Below are 20,638 nucleotides of genomic sequence, written 5' to 3' on the forward strand. Positions count from 1 at the left end.
AATGGAGTTAAACTCACTCAAGTGAGTAGACATTGCTGTACCTTCTTTCATACGCAAATTCATAAGCTTTTTCAGCCAATACACTTTACTTGCAGCACTCTTCTGTGCATACAATTCTTCCAATCTAGTCCATATAGCATATGCAGAATCCAAGCCTTCAATGTTGAACAGCAAGGCATCAGAAATCGATAGCTCTATGGTTGAGCGTGCAAGCTCATTCAACTCATCCCAATCATCTTGATCCATGTCCGCGGGCTTTGCCCCTTTGATTTTGATCGGCTTTGCCTGCTTCTTTTGTAACAGGATATTGTAGCACTGCTTTTGCCAAACTGCAAAATTGTGCGCGCCTTCTAGCTTCTTTATGTGCATCAGATTATTGTTGTCATTGCTGCCAGCCATGATTTTCAGCCCAAATGTGACAAAAAAACCAGCAAATGCAGGCCCAAACTGTCACCCAAGTGACCAAGGTACAAACAAGTACCAATCAGCAATAAATGACCATGTAGAAGTACAGATTTCAGATCTGTAATTAAATTTTCAGAAGCGCCAAACCAAGTGCTACAGCATTATCCAACTCATTACAGCTGTTCCAAGGGCATGTGTATCACATTACATGAGAAATCCCAAAATTTCAGCTGCAATTTCTGTTGTACATGTACCCACGGGCATAAAATTTGACACGAACGGTCAAAAGCCCCAAAATTTTGTGCTCAAAGCGTCAAACACACATCTGCATTTCCTCTGTCATGCATAGGACAGCCCAATTTTGCCAAAATAGAATAATTTCAGCAAAACCCCCAAATTTTACCAAGTGTTGATGTCCAAATTGCGCGGAATTCAACCTGCATGTATATAAAATGACCAAATGCTGCACAAATTTTGCTTAAACTGCAAAAGCCCCAAATTGCACGGGGTCCAATGTGCCTCGATGTCGAGAAATTGGGTTAATTTCAGCCCAATTTCGCATGTACATTCAAAGCCCCAAATGTTGGGGATAAAATGTGCACGGACTTTGCAATTTCTGAGTCAGATTGTCAAGTTCTGCATTAAGATCCCCAAATTCAAGAAAAACCCCAAATATCTGGGCCTAAATCTGCCCAAAATCTTGACTGTGCCTACGTGCACGAACGCCCGTTAGTGAGCAAAGGACTTGTTTGTAGGAGACCTTTGAAAAAATTAAAATTTTGCAAAGGGAAAATGACGGATTTGTTCCCGTTGACCAGTTGCAGTTGTCGTGACCTATCGTCTGCAAAGTTGCCGCCGCCCGCTGGTCACACTCGTCAGCGCCCGCCTACTGGTCCCGTCCGGTCCGCTGCAGTCGTTGTCAGCAGCTGCAGTTGTCATGTACAGGTCGCTCGTCGCCCTCTGAACCGTGCAACGTCTGTCGTCAGCATTGCCAGGTTATCACACTTGCTCCCTGTTCTGGTCACTGCCCGCTGGTCTTCAACTTGACGTTGGTTCCCTAATCAGCTGGACTGCCCAGTTGCCACACACGCCAGTTTCTTTTTTAGCACGACCTTAGCTGCACAGGCCTTTTGCTTGACGACCTATTCAATGGCTACCTGCACGACCTGTCCACTGTTGCTTGTCGAGTCCACCTGAGACTCCTGCAACACCTGAATTGTCTCTTGTCCGCTCTGATACCAGTTTGTAGGGACCGATTAGGCACGGAGATCGAGGCAAACAGTCGTTACGCGCAGTGAGAGAGATAGAGAGTACAAGAGAGAGAAGAGTAGAGAGTGAGCAGGTTTTTAGGTACAATGACGAGTGTACCACTTTAGGTTTTTAGATAGATATATATATATGAAAGTACAATGTGCTAAGGGTGTGTTCACAACCGTGCACATATAAAAGGCACGATGGCCCTTTATTCCCAACAATGGAGATACTAGGGCTTGGTGTCATATGATGGAGGGTGGGGCGGGCCTCTCTGGTTCACAGTGGGATCAACCATTAGCTCCTAGATAGAGACTATTGACTCGCCATAAGACTTATGAAGTGAGGCAAAGTATGCCTCAGATCCAAAGTCTTGGGTCCAATGGACCACTCAGATCAGCCAAAATTGCCAAGAATACAAGGAATTTTGAGAGAGAGAGAGAGAGAGAGAGAGAGAGAGAGAGAGAGAGAGAGAGAAAGAGTGTGTGAGAGTGAGTCTACCCCTATGCATGAGTAAGCACCTCCCTTGTGTATGTATTTAGTGTATTGCAATATCTTTTGTTCTCAAAATAGGTTATTGCACCCACTTTATTGTCCTTTGTATGAATGACAATAATTTACTAATATCTTGATAAAATCCTAAAATCTAAGTTATATCTTGGTCATAGTTGTCAGGTACGAAAAGTACGGTACGATAAAATACGGTACTAAATAGTACCTTAAGATTTTATAAGGTACGGTACGATATTAGTACGAAAAAAAAAAGTTAACTTCATTATTTTGAACTATAGATGATAGAACAGGTGTTTAAAGTCTAAATAGCAATGCTATTGGAGTATATAAGATGAATACTTGAGGGTAACACGCCAAAACCTATATGGCATATGCCGCATACGCAACATGCGCTACAACTTAAGAGTACATACATAGGAGTGGATACATCATACATGAATGATCATACAAATAAGAGGCATGTATGCTTGAGAGAGAGAGAGAGAGAGAGAGAGAGAGAGAGAGAGAGAGATGAAATGACATGATGCTTTATTAACTTCTACAAGAGGCCAAAATGACCTGTGAGACCAACAGTTACCAAACAAACCACCAAAGGTTTTGGCGAAAGATTTATGAATTTTGTTATGGTTTTGTTTGGCATTGCTAAGACTAAAGTAGCTACCAATGGTACATTCACTAATTCGTGCACTCTCAGAAGGTACATTAGGCCAAGCTATCCTCTGGCCTAGTTTTATTAGCAATGTGTACTAATGCTTTGGGTTGGGTGGTGCAAAATGAGCTGTGAACAAAGGTAAAATCAATAGGATTAAGCTACTTGATGATTCTCAAATGGTGCTGAATTTAGTTATTGATGACACTAACATATTGTGAAAAATGATGGGACATCAATTAGAAACGTATGGAACTGCTTGAATACCTTATGTATGGCCTTTGGCTCTAGGATAAATCATAACAAAACATGTATGAGGAGTCTAATCAAGCTTCCACCCCCTTTCTTGGTTGATTGATCAAGGCTACAAAATCACCACCACAACAACAGTCAACAACCCAAACCACCACCAACAACAACCACCACGTCAAAAAAAAAAAAAAAGAGGAAAAAAAAGTGATTTTTTTGGTACGAATTCGTGCGGTACGGTACGGTACGAACCATATAGTACGAACCAGTTCGTACTACGTATGAGGGCAACTATGATCTTGGTTTAACAAAATAAATGCCTAACCATAAGGCTATCAAATGAAGGTCACAAAAATATCAAAACAGTCTTGTATAAGGGCTCTCATAAATAATACATTGCATAATGGTAATATCCAAAATAGTATTAGCGTGCACCAAGCACTCGGTAAATATAAAAGTCATGAAATCTTTGTCTCTCCGATCACTAAGAATTTGCTCACCAAAGACACAAAACACATCAAATTCTGGGCTATCCGCCTACTGCAATTTGACCGGTGCTACATGTTTACACGTGCAACGGATCGCTATTATGCAATGAATAAATAGAATAAAAATCCACAATAAATCCAATAATTAAAGCCACTAATTTTCAATCAAAATAAAACTAAATTGATTTTCATAACATTGGCTGAGGGATGGTCCATACGCTACATTATCAATGGGTCTCCATTATTAGTTGTGGGAATTGGGGGAGGTCTTAGGTAGGGTTGAGGTTGGGTAAGATGTGGTGCTTTTGACCAAGGAAAGGCAATGTTGCTGCCTTGTGGTGGGATGAAGGTCCGATTGGTTTTTGGAGTGTTGGATTGGTTATTCTTTTGTTGTCTAGACTTGACACCACATTCCTCATTGAAGTGGCCTGACATTCGGTAGCATGTAACAGTGGTTCCTTTTAGGAATATATTGTCATTTGGCCTCATAGATGAAATAATAATAGATTCTCATGTGGGTGGCTGGGGGTAAAGGTCAGTGCAGATACATTTGATGATACTATTCCTCTTGGTCCTTGGGTCTCGAAAGGACGGTCATAATAGCTGTGATGGTGATGATTGCTTTGTTAGTGGTGGTGATAATCGTTCCAATGATGGAGCAGAGTATGCACTTCTCTTTATGATGGGTGAGAGTGGAGACATCAAATACATGCTCTTGTCAACTCACAAATGGTAGCTCAAATAACAAGAGCACCTTGCTTTAATGCCAGAGGACAAGTGGGCTAATCAAGTGGACTAAGAAGAAACTCCTCGAATAACAAATCACTGCTCACACTTTATATGGCAAGTTCATCTAGTTCTAATACTCTTGGTAGCTCAAATGACAAGAGCACGTGTGTCTAATATCATGTGCTATAGAATGAAGATGGTAATGAAATAACAGGTACAATGGACCTGTATTGAGATATAAGAGCAGATACAATGCAGCACAAGGAGTGTTGGTGTAGATGCAAACTGCTGTAGAAAACTGGATGGCAGGGGGAGGCTTGACGTGGAGGGGAGTAGTAGGGTCACACAAAGGCTAGGGATGCTTGAGGAGGTAGTCTGGGATGACTTTATCTTTGATATTTGTCCTTCAACGAATCCCTCACACCTATCTCCAATGATCAAGTTGTACTAGTTCCATTTTATAGCAATTAGGCCTGCTTGTGAAGGTTGATTCAAACAACCTCAGTGCAGGAGTTTCAAATGATCTAGATTGAGAAGCTGGTTTTGTTGCCTTCTGTCCGTCAGTTGGGTCAAAGCATTTACAGCATGACCTATTAAAGAATCACTCTGGCACTTGGGCAATCGTTCCTGTTGCTTTTATGGAACCCCTTCCCGCATGGTCGAATAATCACCCTTCAGTGCCAACTTTATCAAATTGAGGGAGGTGTTTATTGTACTTTTCGTAAAGGGTGTATGGGTTTTCATGTCTTCCGATGTTTCCTAACAATAATAGAAAGCATTACCCAAAACTGTTCTGGGCTCGTCCTAATTATGTCAGTTTTTGATTTTTTCATTGCTATGTGGAAAGGAGTGGTATGGTCAAATGTATTGACTTGTAGGATAGCTTTTAGCTTATTAGTCTCTGTCTAGAGAATTATTGCATCATTGTAAAGAGTCTTGTGCCTATGTGAAATTATGTTGTTGGTAATATAAATTAGTGCAAGTTTAATTGGTAAATTCTTCTGAGCTGAAGGCTGCTTAAGGTAGGTCGTATTATGAATGGGATATAGCTTAGATATTTTGTATTGTCTCTTTCAGACTTTACAGTCACAGAAGCAGAAGCTTGATGAGTTTGAGAATCAGCTCAATCATCGCAGGTTCTCTTTTATTTTTAGAAACAAAATTGTGTATTTATACCAAATGTTCTTGGACTTTTAAAACTCCACATAAAGAGCTGTCTGTGTCTATCTTAAATTAGTATATTTATCTCTATATACTGTTCTTGTAAAAATGTAAAAATGGTTCCATGCTACAGGGAGCTTATGAACAAGTACAAACAAATGGTGGAAAAGGCAACAGGTTCAACTGGTTGATCACAAAGTCACACATGTTACATTACTGGCTGGAACAGCAGGCTGGGTCTTATTCATGTACACATGTTTAAGCTGGTTTGGAGGGTCACTTTTAATATTGAAAGCTAGAATCAGCACTAAAACTACTAATTCACCACTGTTTGTGTGGTTCCTTCTACATGCCCATTTTATTTAGTTTTTTGAAATGGACACAAAGATGGAGTCCAAATAGCTATGATGTTGATGGTCTGAACAAATGAACAGGCTCTTGGTAGTGCCAACCATCTTTCAATATTCCAAGGCTTCAGGGTTGCAGAAAAGAAGAGAGCTTTTTGAAGATCACTCAGCTATAATATAAATGGGAGGAAAGGGCCTGCCTCTATTCTGCAGTGGAGAGTTGGGGGGATGTTCAAGTTGTTCATCTGTAAGCCAAGGATGGGAGCACATCGTCATTTAAAAATAGGATGTTGGAACAGCATACTGCCCTTAGCATTCCAGTCCGACCTGCACATACATGTTGCTGTATTGTGTAAGTTATGAATCACATAAAAGACATCTTCGAGATACCTTGCATTTATCTCAGGGACAGTAAAGATATTGTCTTATCGGCAAGTGATGGGCTAGGTGATGGCTCCTTTATTATTAGAATCCCAAGCAAATCACAAGAAATCTTAGACTAATTCCCACTTGAATTCCCACATTGTGAATTACGACGACCTTATTTTGCAAGGGAGGAACCCCATACCTAGCTAGGTGTGGTTGGGGGCTGCCAGCCCTCACTCTGAGCAGAAGCACATGATGGTGAATACCATAGGGAGAAACAAAGGAAAAGATCCCCTTTTCCACATGGGAAAATATAAAAAATTCTCGTGAAGCTTTAGGAGCAATGAAGACGAAAGAAACCATCTGCATGACACAAGGTTGGCTTTTTGTCTTATGCTTGTATGTTGGATTTTGTGTTATGCATTGCCAAAACTCCATGTTATATGGATCTCCTGTGGTGGAGATACAGAAACCTAGGAAATCAGTTTATCTCCGATCAATTTCTTCTGATTTACATTATCTTTGTCTTACATCCGTGTATGCGGGTAACTATCTCAGAACAAGTCTATTTTATCATGGCAATGTATTTGTACCTTGCCATTAGAAGTTATTCCTCTACATGCCCTTATGCCTTATCCAGTTAGAAAATCCCCTCTTTGTACTGTACTGTCTTCCTGAATTCAGAAACTTTAGAATTGAAGGAATCTATTCGTGGGTTTGTTCTCGATTGTCGTACAACCAGTTTTGCTTTACTTAATCTATTCTTCTTCTACTATATTCAACTAAACCAATGTAGCTATCATACACCTCGGTTTTTACTCCTTTTGGGCCTTAATAGGTTGGTCTCTGAAATTGACGAAGGATTTGCTCATGATATGAGAAATCTTATGCGAAAGTTAAGCAATTAGCATATGCGAAGGCAAAATCATAGGAAGAGTTGTCCTTGCAACACTGGAGTGTTGTTCAAGTTCATCTAAGGCAGAATGTAATGCTCCTACTAATACGTAATTAAATAGAAATTGTAGTTATATTAGTGCAAAATGTAGTACCTCATGATGGACAAAGCTCTCTTTACAAGCCTCAAATCTCAGTGGTTTACTCAACTCTTCTAGATTTCTTATCAAACTATTATGCAAGTGATATGAACTCTCAAGATTGATTATGTATGACGAAAGCTTGAGCAATTGCAAAGCAACCGTACTACCTAGCGTGATGGTACCTATCCATACTACCTACCATGATGACTATGTACTCGATTTGTTAATACCCTTAATAGAGTTTGAGAAGGAGACTTCTATTTACTATATTGAGGTTTGGGCATTGGAGTTGGGGGGATGTCAAAGAGTTATAGAGCTAGAGATTTGTTTAGTCACTTTCTTGCAAGTGATATGGGAGGACTAGTTGTTGGTCCCAACACACACACACACACAAGGGGACGGCCAAAGCATTCGATCGTATTCATGGTTATGGTGTTTTGGTAACCTCTTATTAAAACAAATATGTTTTTCTACAAGTATCCCTAATATGTAGGAGAATGTTTCAATAAGTTGATTTTTGAATCATTTAGAAGTTGTCCATGTTCTCTTTGTTTGTGTGCGTCTTACCCCCCTATTAGACTAAGATCTTAGAATATCATTGAGGGATCATTTTGTAGATGACAGTAGACTATGCTTGGAAACCTTATAGAATGTAAGCATAAGCATATTTAGTTGTTTCCATTTTCATTCGTCTTGACTTGAGACAACATGGTTAGATGTTATCATTACTTTTTCTCAAAGGTATTGTGGTTTTTCTAGGGTTTCTTTGTTTCCGCAAATCTATCTTGTTTCTATCTTCTTAGAGTGAGTTTGTTTTTATCTCTTCCTTTCTGTTTTATTTATTTTTCTCTCTTCTCTTGATGGAGCCTAGGTGTGTGTGGTGTGTGTGTGTGTGTGTAGACTCCATGTGAAACTAGATTTGTGTGAGAGGCATTTGCTATATTTTGATGTGCTTTTGTGTTTCTTATTTTCCTTTTTGTATTGTTTTGTATCTTTATCTCTCCATGTGATTTTGGGTTTCTACAAGCAAAGGGAGAGTCCAAATGGAGTTAATAGAGGGAAGTTGGGGTTGTTCCTATTTGCTTATGTATCACAAGATTGGTTGGTTTGTGTACTTGAGGGCACCTGCAAGGCTTATAGATTTCGAGGGCATGTGGAGTCTTGTAGATCAACATTCACATTTGAAGGAAGCATTTTGCAAAGCAATTCAAGTTCTTTTGTCCTATTTATGTGATTGCATGTAGGTTTATGGTGGTGATTGAAATTGAGATTCTTCTCTTTATTTCTGTGACTGTTTGAAATTGTATGTAGCCTCTTTTCTCTATTTTAGTATCAGGACTTGGCTGGATGGAAAAGTTAAGAAAGAAATAAGGAAATTTTATTTTTCCTAATTGGGAAACTTTGGCTTTGTTTGGGATTTGTGCTTATGAAAATAATGAGATACAAGTGGAGATTTTTTGATATTGTTAGGGTTTCTAGAAAAAATGTTGCAATGTCTTTCTAGTTGTTTTCTTAGAGCCACACTATGCCTAGGTTATTAACTTGACTTGGAGTGGTCAAGGCGCATAAGTTATGTGGCCACACTTAAGAAATTAAATATTGATCAAATGGTTTGTAGTGAGGAGATGCTAGTGTACTTTCTTATTTTCTTGATACCTTTATACGTCGGTTTTGTTAGCGAACATGAAATGATGTCCACAATGCCTCTCCAAGTTGCCATTTAGTCCCCCCCCCCTCCTCTCTGTCTCTCTCTCTTTGTGCCCAACAACATAATGTTGTCATTGTAGACAATCCATCGCAGAAACTCTCTCTGAGTATTAATAGCACTCATACAACCTCTCTCTCTCTCTCTCTCTCTCTCTCTCTCCAATACATGAGAGGAATCTTCTCTCTCCCTCTCTTTCTCCCCTCCCTAGCTGCATTCTAATTGATCCTTACCTTATCATCACACAACCAACATTCCAAAACCATTTGTAATGGACAACCTTTCCCTCTTTTCTCTCAACTTTCATGACTCTTCTAGTGATGTGGCAATGCAATCAATTGAGGTTGATCCACATGTTTCATCTAGGCTGTGAACTACAAGCTTCATGCTTCTAACATTGTTGCAAACCTCGTTGACCATGCTATTTGTTCTTGGGTGAGCTCTTGAGATATGTATCCACAATGCAAACTCCTCAAAAGAAGAAGATAACGATGCAAACTCCTTAGAAGGTGATAGCGATGATGATGAGGCCTTTGTTTTGCAACAACTAACTTCTTTGTGATCTTACGTTGTAGGTGTTGCTAAACACCGTCGCTTACAACAACCTCGTGTCTTGGTATGTGTAGCCAATATAATCAATCAATTGGTGAAATCATTGTGTTCGTGCATGTGAATATCACTAAATTTTGAGAGGTTTTTTGCCTTGCATTGGCTTTCTGCGAGTTAGTATGTTCCCTAGTTCTCAATAACTTGTGGCAAGGGTGAATTCTTGTGTATATGCAAAATGTACATGCAAAAGCATTTGGTATGTGTTGTATAGACATCTCAAGAATTTTGGATATGGATGCTCAATGGTTTCTAAAATTGTTGTCGGCTTCTTATCATCCTTAAGCAAAAATGGTGACATTTACTATAGTGGCATCAAACAAAATCCAAGTTGATCAAGGTGAAGAAAAGGTTCCAATGTCTCCATTCACTTCCTAACTGTTGTGGAGCCATCAATGCCACACATTTGAAGCTGGACTTGCCTCCCCTTGAAAGCAGTGTTGATTGGTTGCACTATGACTACCATAGCATGATTGTACAAGGAATTGTGGATGCTTGTATGCACTTTCTTAATGTTAACATTGGATGGTCTTGTTCTGTTCATGACACTAGTGTTGTGAAACTCCACTTTCTTCAAGCTTTGCCATAGCCAAAGCGGAGTGATCGATGCTTCTTGTGAATTTGGGGATCTATGTATTAGAGAGTTCATTGTTGGTGATGGAGGTTGACCTCCTCTTCCATGGTTGATAACACCTTTTCAATGTGAGGAGTTCACTACCACGATGACAAATGCAACTACAACTACATGTAATCCTCCACAAGGATCATGGTGGAGCATGCTTTGGTAGGTGAAGCGATCTTGGCTTTACCTTGGTAAGACCATTCAAAATTATAACTTGCGCTCATTGCCCAAAATTGTAAATGCTTGTTGAATTCTTCACAATATATTTATAGACCATGATAGAGGAGGTGGACACCATTGAGTAGGTAGATCTAAATGATCTTCTAGTTTACAATCCCCATTTGCACTACTTTGGGATGATGAGATCTTCATGGAGACCTAGCATAAGGAGGAATAGTTAGCTAGAAACAACTTGATGGATGTATGCCAACCTTGTAAGGAAAGATAATTACTTTTAAAAGAGATTCCAATGCGCATGTGCATTGATGGTGGATGAATCAGGTGTCCACATTAATGTTATTTTGTGTTTCTTGGCTTTAAAGCTTTGATCTTAGTGCGCTTCTTGTTTATTATCACAAATGCAAATGGTTCCTACCCTTCCATGTCACAAGTATCGAATTTAAATTATTAATTTCCTTTAAATCTCAATAATGTAGCACTTGCATCCCACATACTCCTCTTACCTAATTATATATTACATAGATTGCCATCTTCCTTATAACCAAATCACTTGCAATTTATCTATACAACCAAAGTACTTGAATATTCGAATTGCAATTGCAAAATTCTATTGTATTGTATGTTCTACAAACATGTGTGTGAATGTATACAATAACATATGGTCACACATAAAAGTCGTTTGCCCGAATCCGGTGTCTATAAATGTTATGGGTTTTCACACACAAGATCTTTTTCACTTCCCTTTGACGTTTGGGGAAGGTGAGAGTGTCAATCTATCAATGTTCCGCCAACCCCTGTCAAACCAGTTAATACATGTAAAAGCAAAAGCATGAAGAGTCTAGTTTTTGGAAAACATTGTTCATAACTATTGAAGCCAAGTTGGAGTTGTTAAGAGTAGTCACATAATGGTTCATTTCCAACATGCAAACAATTGAGAAACTAAGAGGCAACAATAAATAATTTCATTGCGTGACTAAAAAGGATAGAACTATAACTCCATATTTAGAATTCTGAAAATACAATGGGGTGATCGCCATCCCAAGGCCATCCACTCAAGGAAAACCATGTGTGATGCTCTCCAATATAATTTTGTTGACTGCATCAAAGAACGATGATGAAAACATCAAATGCATGCATGCGATGTCATCAAGTGAATGATAAGAGAACCTAATGATTCAATGTGATCTCTATGTAGGAAAAAAACATAATTGATGGGGCTGCTTATATGGAATGTGCTTATAATGTGACATCAAAAGTGTATGCTCACGAAGCACCTACTCCATAAATATGTTAAAAAATAGACCATTCTGCATCATTAAAAAAGTGTCTGAAGTTCTTTAAAGATTTCAATAACGCAGCTTCTTTACCTCCATAAACCCTAAATCACAAAACATTGCCATTGACTTAAATTACATGTGCAAAAATATGAAATGACACTTGCAAAACATGGTAGAGAAACCCTAACTAGCAATAGATCTATTACTAAAATCTAATTTCCAATGTAGGGAAGGTTGAAGCAAGATCATCTCGAAGTTAAACACAAAGAGAGAGAGAGAGAGAGAGAGAGAGAGAGAGAGAGAGAGAGAGAGAGAGAGAGAGAGAGAGAGAGAGAGAGAGAGAGAGTATGGTAGAGATAACAATCATCTACAAGAATCCTTGCATTACGATCAATCGATTTCAACATTAAAACTTTTTTCTAACCTAGTGTAGCATTCGGATGAAAGTGTAAATGGGTTTAACTGAAACCCAAGATCCATAAACACACCAAGACAACATGGAAAACTATGCAAATTGAATTACATGGGGGGTTTCCTATGGGTCAGATGAAGATGTGTGCGAGCTCTCTTCCTCTTCCTCCTAGATGTAGTGGTGGTAGAAGATCTACCCCATTAAACATAGGGAAATTTGCATGAACATGTGAGATCCACAAGGGATTTACTATCTGAAATTCACATATCCATTTCAATACATAAAAACATGCATGCATGCAATCCCTAATTTCTAAGCGTGCACATGCCATAGCTCAAAGAACAATTTATGTTATAAAGGTAGGATCTTCAAAGGCAGTCATGGAATCAAACATCAGGTTTGTGTAGACGATTGGGATGCATGTAGCTCGCATGTCTCTGATCCCTCTCACTCACTCACTCTCTCTCTCTCTCTCTCTCTCTCTCTCTCTCTCTCTCTCTCTCTCTCTCTCTCTCTCTCTCTCTCTCTCTCTCTCTCTCTCTCTCTCTCTCTCTCTCTCTCTCTCTCTCTCTCTCTCTCTCTCATTCGCTAGCTCAGGGGGAGGTGGATATCTTGCTTGTGCTTGAACATTGTCTCTTTGTTAGCATGGATTTGAGATTTATCACAAATAATCTTTTTCCTCCTCAGTATATTTTGAGCAATTCATGATAATTGTTAGAGACTTTGGTAGCTATCTTTGCATAGGATTTTGAGGTATTTGCACTTGATCCATTGTCCACGTTCCTTTTTCTATTGTGTTTTTCGTTTCTTTATTTTTCATTTTCTTACCAAAGAATATTGTTCTTTTGGTATTCTCTTTCCATATATATTGCATGCTAATGGGATTAAGTGATGCCTTTTATGCTTCCTTTGGTTTTGGATGTTTTTTGTGGTTCGATGGAGTTTATATGGTTATTGATTTAATGCTCATGGATTCTCTTGTGCTTTTGGTGATTTTAAATGGTCCTTTCTCTTTTGTTATGAGGTTGCATAATGTGCTCATGAATAAAGTTTCTATAGATGCATCATCTCAACTTGCAGTTTTGGAATGATCTATTGTTTTGTACACTTTTTGAAAATCCCTATCAATGCATTGTAGGTTTCCAAGAAAGAGTTGAGAGTTTTTTATGTGCTCGTGTTCATTATGGCTTTCATAATAAAATTCCAACATAATAAAATCTATATGATGGGATCCATAAGTTGATTGTTTTGGAAAACATGTTTGTTGAGGAGGCTAACAAACCTGAAAGTTATGTGTTGGGACTAATAGATTTATGTACCTCTACAGTTATGTCTATAAAGGTCCATAAATTATTATACGCTTGGAATGGAGATGTGATTCCATTGTTACTTTGATTGGAAGTAGCTTTCGCATCTTCACCTTGATTAGAAGTACCTTGACCTTGATAAGAAGCAGCCATGGCCTAAAATAGTGCAATTGAAGATAAAAGATTATATGTATATAATGCCAAAACAAATTGTTGACAACTCAAGGACCACAACTCCCTAATGTGCATATGCATAGGGTTAAACATTGTTTTTATCCAATACTTCATAGGTCCCATAGCATCACCTTGACTAGGATCAATCATCACCTCAGTTACTTGCCTTTTGGCCACGAAAACCACCTCAACATACTTTTGGGGTTCGAAATACACTTGGGAGCAACTTTAGGACAATTATTGAGAAGCAATGACAATGTGTATATAGAGAACACAAAAATGGAAGCCAATAGCCATCACCATAACTGCATCTATGATCACCTTGAGTATACAATTTGGGGCCTAAAATCTTGCTAATTCTGGATTTGGAGTTGCGAATTGGAAGGATCACATACGGAGAACATCATTTGGACATTGCTAGTCAAACTTGAGTTTCTTGAGATCAAACAGACTAGTCAAGGCTTGTATGCATTTATTACCTCAATTGATGCCAACATCACCTTGACTGGAATACTTCCATGGATTTAGCTCCAATATATTGGCCCCATCATCAGATCACCTCAACTAATTATACCATACATAAATCCACTCAAGGTAGTCTTCACCTTGATTTTTTCATTTCCACTCAAGATGATCATCACCTAGATTACACTCCTCACCTCCATTGAAGCTAGTTCTCACCTTGAGTGATCTTCACCTTGACAAACATCCACATCTAGTCAAGGAGGTCTTCATCTTGACTAGATCCCTTCATCTCCACTATATTCCATCACCTTGAATTCACCACATTCACTTAAGGTAATCATAACCCATATCTCCCTCTTTCCCTTGGCTAGCATTCATCACCTTTATTGGATCTACTCAAGGGAAACCTCATTTAGCTTGCATCTACTACCTTGACTAAGCTATATCCACTCAAGCTAATCATCACCTTGATTAACTTTCATCACTCGGATCGGATCATCACTACTCAAGGTGAACACATATCAATTCCACTCAAGGTGGTCATTTCCTTGACCACATCTCTGCAACCATTTGGAACATGGAAACTCATCCCTAACAACTAGTAGCTCATCACCTCCACTCAAAGTGGTCATCACCTTGGCTAGATTGCATCTTTACTCAAAGTTAACCACTCAATCTAATTCATATCACCTTTATTGGACACTTTCCATTGAAGGTAATCCCTCATCATTGCTTCTTCATCACCTTTATTACATCCAAATACCTTTGTAACCTCACAATTATTGCATAGATTGCATTCTATGCCATACGAAAGGTGAGCACTAGCACATACAAGAAATCAATAACATTTGAAAGGTGTTCAAAAGGTTAAATATTAACTCTGTTAGCTCAAAATGTGGATAAAACAAATGTCAGTTGTAGTGCACAAAAATGAGAAGGCCTAATGGAATAGGACAAGACCTAGTCTTCACTCTACATGCAAGAGAGGCATCCATCACTTGAAATCGAATATAACTGTGCCCAATAGGTGTAAAAGACCATGTCAACCACTTTTTGGATCACCTTTATTCTAGTGAATACAGTAAGCCATGGACTCTGGAAACAACAAACATGACCTACATCACCCTCATTGACTTGGATAGTGTCTATAATCACCTTGATTGACCTATAGATCACCTCTTCTAAAGCACATAGGATGATTGCATGTTAGCAGATTTACCTATAAGAAGTAAATTCCATCGCACAAGGCTAGATCACTTAGTTTGCAAGATAGCTTAAAGCCCGAGTCTCCGAATTTGTCTCTAAAATCCAAAGGGAGTGTTTGACCCAGCATTCCTAGACAATCTATACTATCTCTAGTACTAGCTCATATATTCAAACCACTTAGATTAACTTAATCTAGTGCAAGAGACAGATTTTGCATCATGTTGAGTGGTTTTCATGAAGTTTTGGGGTTGCGAGACATTTCAAGATCTATTTCATGCAATTTTCTCTATTCTCTATATAGAGTGCTTTATTTCTAGTGTTGATATTGAGTAGATTAGACTAAAGATAGTACAAAGCCACCACACTAGACCCTTGAGCATACACAATTTGACGTTGTCATGGAACAATCTCCAAAAGTCAATTCGATTGTCCGAATTGAGTGCTATTTGAATTAGAGCAAGTGCAATGTGCTTAGCCAAAGGACAACAAAACCAATAGATATCACTTATCAACTTCACCTCTTATTAAAATTACTCCCATATACTCGTCCCCCTTGCAAAAGAAAGATTCAAAACTTCCTAGGTTTGCAAGAGTTGGAAGGGTAGTGATCTAGTTGTGTGTAAGATTCCATTTATAATGGTTGATCTATTTGCATACTAAGTTACTTGGGATTAGTTTTGTACAATATTAATTGGTTAGATTTTAAGGCATCAAGCAAGTATAAAATTGGGGGTTATATTTTAAGTTTGTCAAGGTATCTAAGTCAAATGACCTTTTGGAAATTGTGCAAAGATAAAAAGTGATATTGCACAATAAGGAAGATCCTTCAAAACAACTAGTGAGCTTCAATTCTTCTTCAATTAGGATTTTGTCTAAGAGTGGATGATGTTGCAACTCTAGTAGTGAACTGATGCTCTGTGCAATTCTTCTTTGATTTGTGTCTTATCTAAGAGTGAATGGGATTGCAACTTTAGTGTCATGTTCCATGTAAGCGTTATGGACCTAAGAGGTGGTCTCACTATGTGTAGGGTTGTCTTAAATTTTACTCATGGTTTGGCACTACTAAGCTATTGTCATAAGGTGACTACCACTACAAGTGATCTCAACCCTAGTGCATGCCATTTCTTGATGAAATTTCTTGGCGAGTTGCATTTTTGTTAAAGCTTGTCAACTTTTGATTGCTCTTTGATTTTTGTGACTGATGTGTATGATGGAATCAATTGTTACAGTTGCACTTGCTTTTCAAGCAAGTTCTTTGAGAATTCCTCTTGCATCGTAATGCTTTTGTGGAACAAATGCTCAATTTCCTCCCATGTAGGGGGCTATTGGGAAATGAAGTTGACCGTGTCCTTATAGGCAAGACCATTGCAAAAACCTTGGCAAAGGTTCCAGATCTGGAGTCGAATTGGATGAAGAATTCTATATTTGTGAATTTTGTGTGCTTAGATATATTTATAGCCTTCTTGTAAATTTATTGGCAATTGTGATTGTCTTTGAGGCATACAAGAGGTAGATGCTTGGTACTACTACTTAGGAGGAGGATTTCTTTTAAGACCTCTAGAGTCTATTGGATCTCTTTTGATTTTGCTTTGCTTCACTGGTGGATATGTTTAGGAGTGGTTGGGAAGTCATTGATTTGAAATTCAGGGTCTGAAGTGTCTTATTCTTAGAAATCTGCATCTTAAGTATGACACATTCCTTTGTAATACTGGATCATCTCTATTTATTGGCCAAAGAAGAGAGTGGCATCCTCTAGTTTGTAAATTGTGATAGGCCTTGTAGGGTGATTATTTTGTTTTGTGATCTCATAGAGAGCTTAGAAAATATAGAGTTGGTTTTGACAATGTGACTAGATAGTTGTTGTGCATTCTTCATGTTGCCTTCACTTTTCCTTTAAGGTCAGTGTTTCCTTTAAGCTAATGTTGTTGTGGTTTTCATGTTTTTGGGGACTTGGTTTGTCGAAGGTTTTTTAATTGCACATGACTGTGTTTTGTAAGTGGTTTGGTTGATGGTTTTGGCATATTATGGAACCCAAAGATAGCAACATCCTTGATAGTATCCTTGCATAGGCTTTGGATATCCATGAGAGTGATGTGTGAGGCTTTCTTAGGTTCCTTGGTTGCCCAAGGAGATCTTGTGGGTCTTGTTGACATTTGATATCAAAGTCTAGGTCTTTGTGAGCATTCATGAGCTACCTTCTTCATAAATGTATAGGAAGATTGGTCTTCACTTTTTGAGATTTGGTTAGCTGTGGAATCTCAAACTTAGTGCCTATGCCTCTAGACTCTAGAATCCCTCCTTTTTACATTGGTGGAGTATCAAAGGCCTTTTTTTTTGTTTAGGCATAAGTACTTTGAGATTGGGGACTACTTGTGGGCTCGTATCTTATTTGTTCACGATCTAAAACTTTTATGTATTCCAACGATTCGAACTTTGATTTTACTTTGACCATCCCCTTACCTTTCTAATACAATATCCCAATCAATGTTATTGTGTTTTGAGTTTTTGTCACTCTCATCTTTCGTCAATGCATCTTTTGGATCATTTTTTTCTTTACTATCTATATCCTAACTCCTCATTAACAATATGAATATGAAGAGGTCATTATGGTAGTTGAAGGAATTTCTTTAATTTCAATGGTATTAGCGATACATGTGATACCTTGCATTACATTTCAAAGAACTATTTTCAAATGAGTATCAAGATTTCATATAGACTTTTCCACTTCTCAATGCATGAGGGAGAGATCTTGAATGCATTAATGAATGCAAAAGAAAGCAGGAGATGTCAAACTAAAACATCTAGTTACATATATCCATCAAAAGCTCAATGTTGTCTCACAAGCTAATTTAGATAAAAACCCACAATGGGCAATTCACATACAAAATAACTTCTTTTAATCATCCTATAAAGGCATGCATTGTAGCAATGTGCACTCTTAATAATTGATAAGAGCTTAAGTTGGGTTCATCAAAAGCTTGTTTGAGGTCTTCTTCTAACGCTTTGCTAAACATCTTTGTAGCACAAATATGATTTTAAAGTGGCCTCCTATGTTGGCCAATTTTTGAAAATGACACAAACAAATGTTCTTTTAAGTTAACTTGCCCATTCCTTTGTTCACTAGCATTGCATTATTGAAAAAGAATATCAAAATTTAGAATTACAAATTCTAAACAAATTGTAAATTTTTGCTAATGTTAATTATTAAATACCTTATACAATCACAATGAAAGCATGGTATTCTCTAATTAAACGTTAGACCAAATTGGATCATCTCTTTAAATATCTTAATCAGGTGCCATGTTCATTGGTGTGAGAAGCTCTTTCAAACTTCTTCTCATGAATAATCTAACACCCATCAAGCTCGAGTGGAAACTTGAGAACACTTTGACATTCTTCAAGTGGTACCTCAAAAGTTGGACATCAAAGTAATATTGTGCGGCTTCGAGTCACATATAATGTGATTATATATTTTGGATGCCACTTCATGTTTATATGAAAGGTACATATCTACAATGTGATTATATCTTTTGGATGCCACTTCATGTTTATATGAAGGATACATGTCTACAAGATGGGATGCAAAGCAAAAGGCTAGGTGTTGTGGGACTATGTACACATGGGTCCCATCTCTAGAGCTAACTTCCCCATTTATTGAATACCTAGTGACATACATCCAAAAGTTTAAGCCCATTTAAGTGAGACACAATCAATGTAATTGACATTGTAATCGCTCCACTCTATGTAAGGTAGAGTACTTTTTCCATCTAACCCAAATGCACCACTTTTGAAATAATGGTCCTTGGAACTTCTTAAAGGGGCTAATCCGCTTTTGTGGCTCATAAGTGTAGGTGCTATTGAAAATGATTTGAGGTAGCAATAGTATGTGTTAGTATATATATCATGATGATAACACCAAAACATTTAGCCTTTTTTGTTCATATAACTTTAACTATTGTGTGATGCTTAGTATAGCAACATTAACTTATTTTAATGTTGAAGTAACTAAAGTTTATAATAATGTGTAATCCAATTATTATACCTTGTAATTAGATGCCATTCCCAAAATTGTACATCTTCAAGACTATAAATAAATTTCAGATGCCATTCCCAAAGCACATCTTCAAGATTATAAATACATTTCATTTTATAGATGCTTATGATGACATTTCAAATGTAGCCCCTTGGATTTTTTGAAGACTAAATATTCTTTTTCCTTGGTTCTTCAAGAAGCAATACATCAATTCATATAAGATTACTTTTAGCAATAAGATTTGCTAAATTTTCTAATAATTAAACATTAGGGTTTACAATTTTATTAGGCTCAATAAGAACTTTTTGAAAGGGGATTCACCACACTTCTAAAAAGTCATAGAAAACACACTACAGTTCACCAAAAAGCCTAAGAATATTAAAATCTACTTGGTCCACCTTAGTCTATTAATGATGTGATTTCTTAAATATATTTTAATTATTTGATTAAATTTGTGTGAATTCAAAGGTTTTAGGTTACAAAAGGGGGTTTTCAATTTCACTTTGAAAATCACTCGATATGTTTTCAAGGAAAGAGGGTCATTTTATTACCTCTCATAACATGTAACCCCTTAAACACTTGTGATACATGGATTCTTATATCACTTCCATTTTTTAAGTAAGAGAAAATTAAACTATAAAAGAGGTTACCTTTCTAAGAACATATGATCTACTAAAGTTAAAGTTTAATACTCAAACTTTCCTAAAGGATTGAGTCATTAATCCCATCCAAGCAAATGTAAGAGATCCTCAAAGAGGACATCATTGGGATTTGTTGAAATATGATTTGAGTATTGAAAGGAAAATAACAAATTGAAAGAATTAGACAAGGGTAAGTTTTACAACTTATAAAATCACATACTTGAGTTTTCATTTACTTGAGGCTCCACTTGAGCTCTTATTTTTGGAGTAAGGCTTCTACAAGATTGGGCAAAAGAAAATTCCATTAACCAATAAATGATGAGTTTTGAGGAGCTAAAGTATCTTGTGGACCATTATCATTTAACCTAGCTCTTGCCCTTTTTGCTCCTTCTTGAGCAAAACCTCTTTTTTTTAGGCCTCATTTGATCATGCAACTTGAAGGCTAGGTTTTGCTCCTTCTTGAGCAAAACCTCTTTTAGGCCTCATTTGATCATGCAACTTGAAGGCTAGGTTATAATAGTAATAATGATTAGATAAGAGAGATATTGTACAGTCGTTAAATTGGCAAACACTTGGAAATGGCAGGTAGCCAACAAGACTTCATTATGGGAGCAATTCTTAAAGAGCGTCTAAAGTAGAAATGAAGTTGTCCACATATTTCTAAGGAATTAGGGACCATGCAATATTGTGATGGCCTATAAGAGAGCATTGACTATATTTCCATTCTATAAAGTATTATGTAACCATTGATCTATGGCTCCTTGTTCCTATACAACAATTTGTAGAATGGAAATAAGATGACCAAAGCTCTCTTG

General features: G+C 37.6%; 1 protein-coding gene across 3 annotated transcripts in view; it reads left to right on the top strand.

Annotated features, from left to right (window-relative positions):
* LOC148016532 (uncharacterized) overlaps nucleotides 1–7,273 on the top strand; it is a 105,896-nt gene extending 98,623 nt beyond the window's left edge. The window contains exons 3-4 of one of the 3 annotated variants that reach the window (XM_087664630.1): nucleotides 5,362–5,420; nucleotides 5,579–7,273. In XM_087664630.1, coding sequence (XP_087520756.1) covers nucleotides 5,362–5,420; nucleotides 5,579–5,636 — 117 coding nt within the window. In that variant the 3' untranslated portion in view covers nucleotides 5,637–7,273. The remainder of the gene's footprint in view (nucleotides 1–5,361; nucleotides 5,421–5,578) is intronic. The other 2 variants (XM_087664629.1, XM_087664628.1) reach the window with 2 other exon arrangements.
* The last annotated feature ends 13,365 nt before the right edge of the window (nucleotides 7,274–20,638 follow it).

This window comes from Lygodium microphyllum, chromosome 23 (genome assembly GCF_053477565.2).
Source record: "Lygodium microphyllum isolate KBCC chromosome 23, Lygodium_microphyllum_v1.1.10, whole genome shotgun sequence".
NCBI classification, from domain to species: Eukaryota; Viridiplantae; Streptophyta; class Polypodiopsida; order Schizaeales; family Lygodiaceae; genus Lygodium; species Lygodium microphyllum.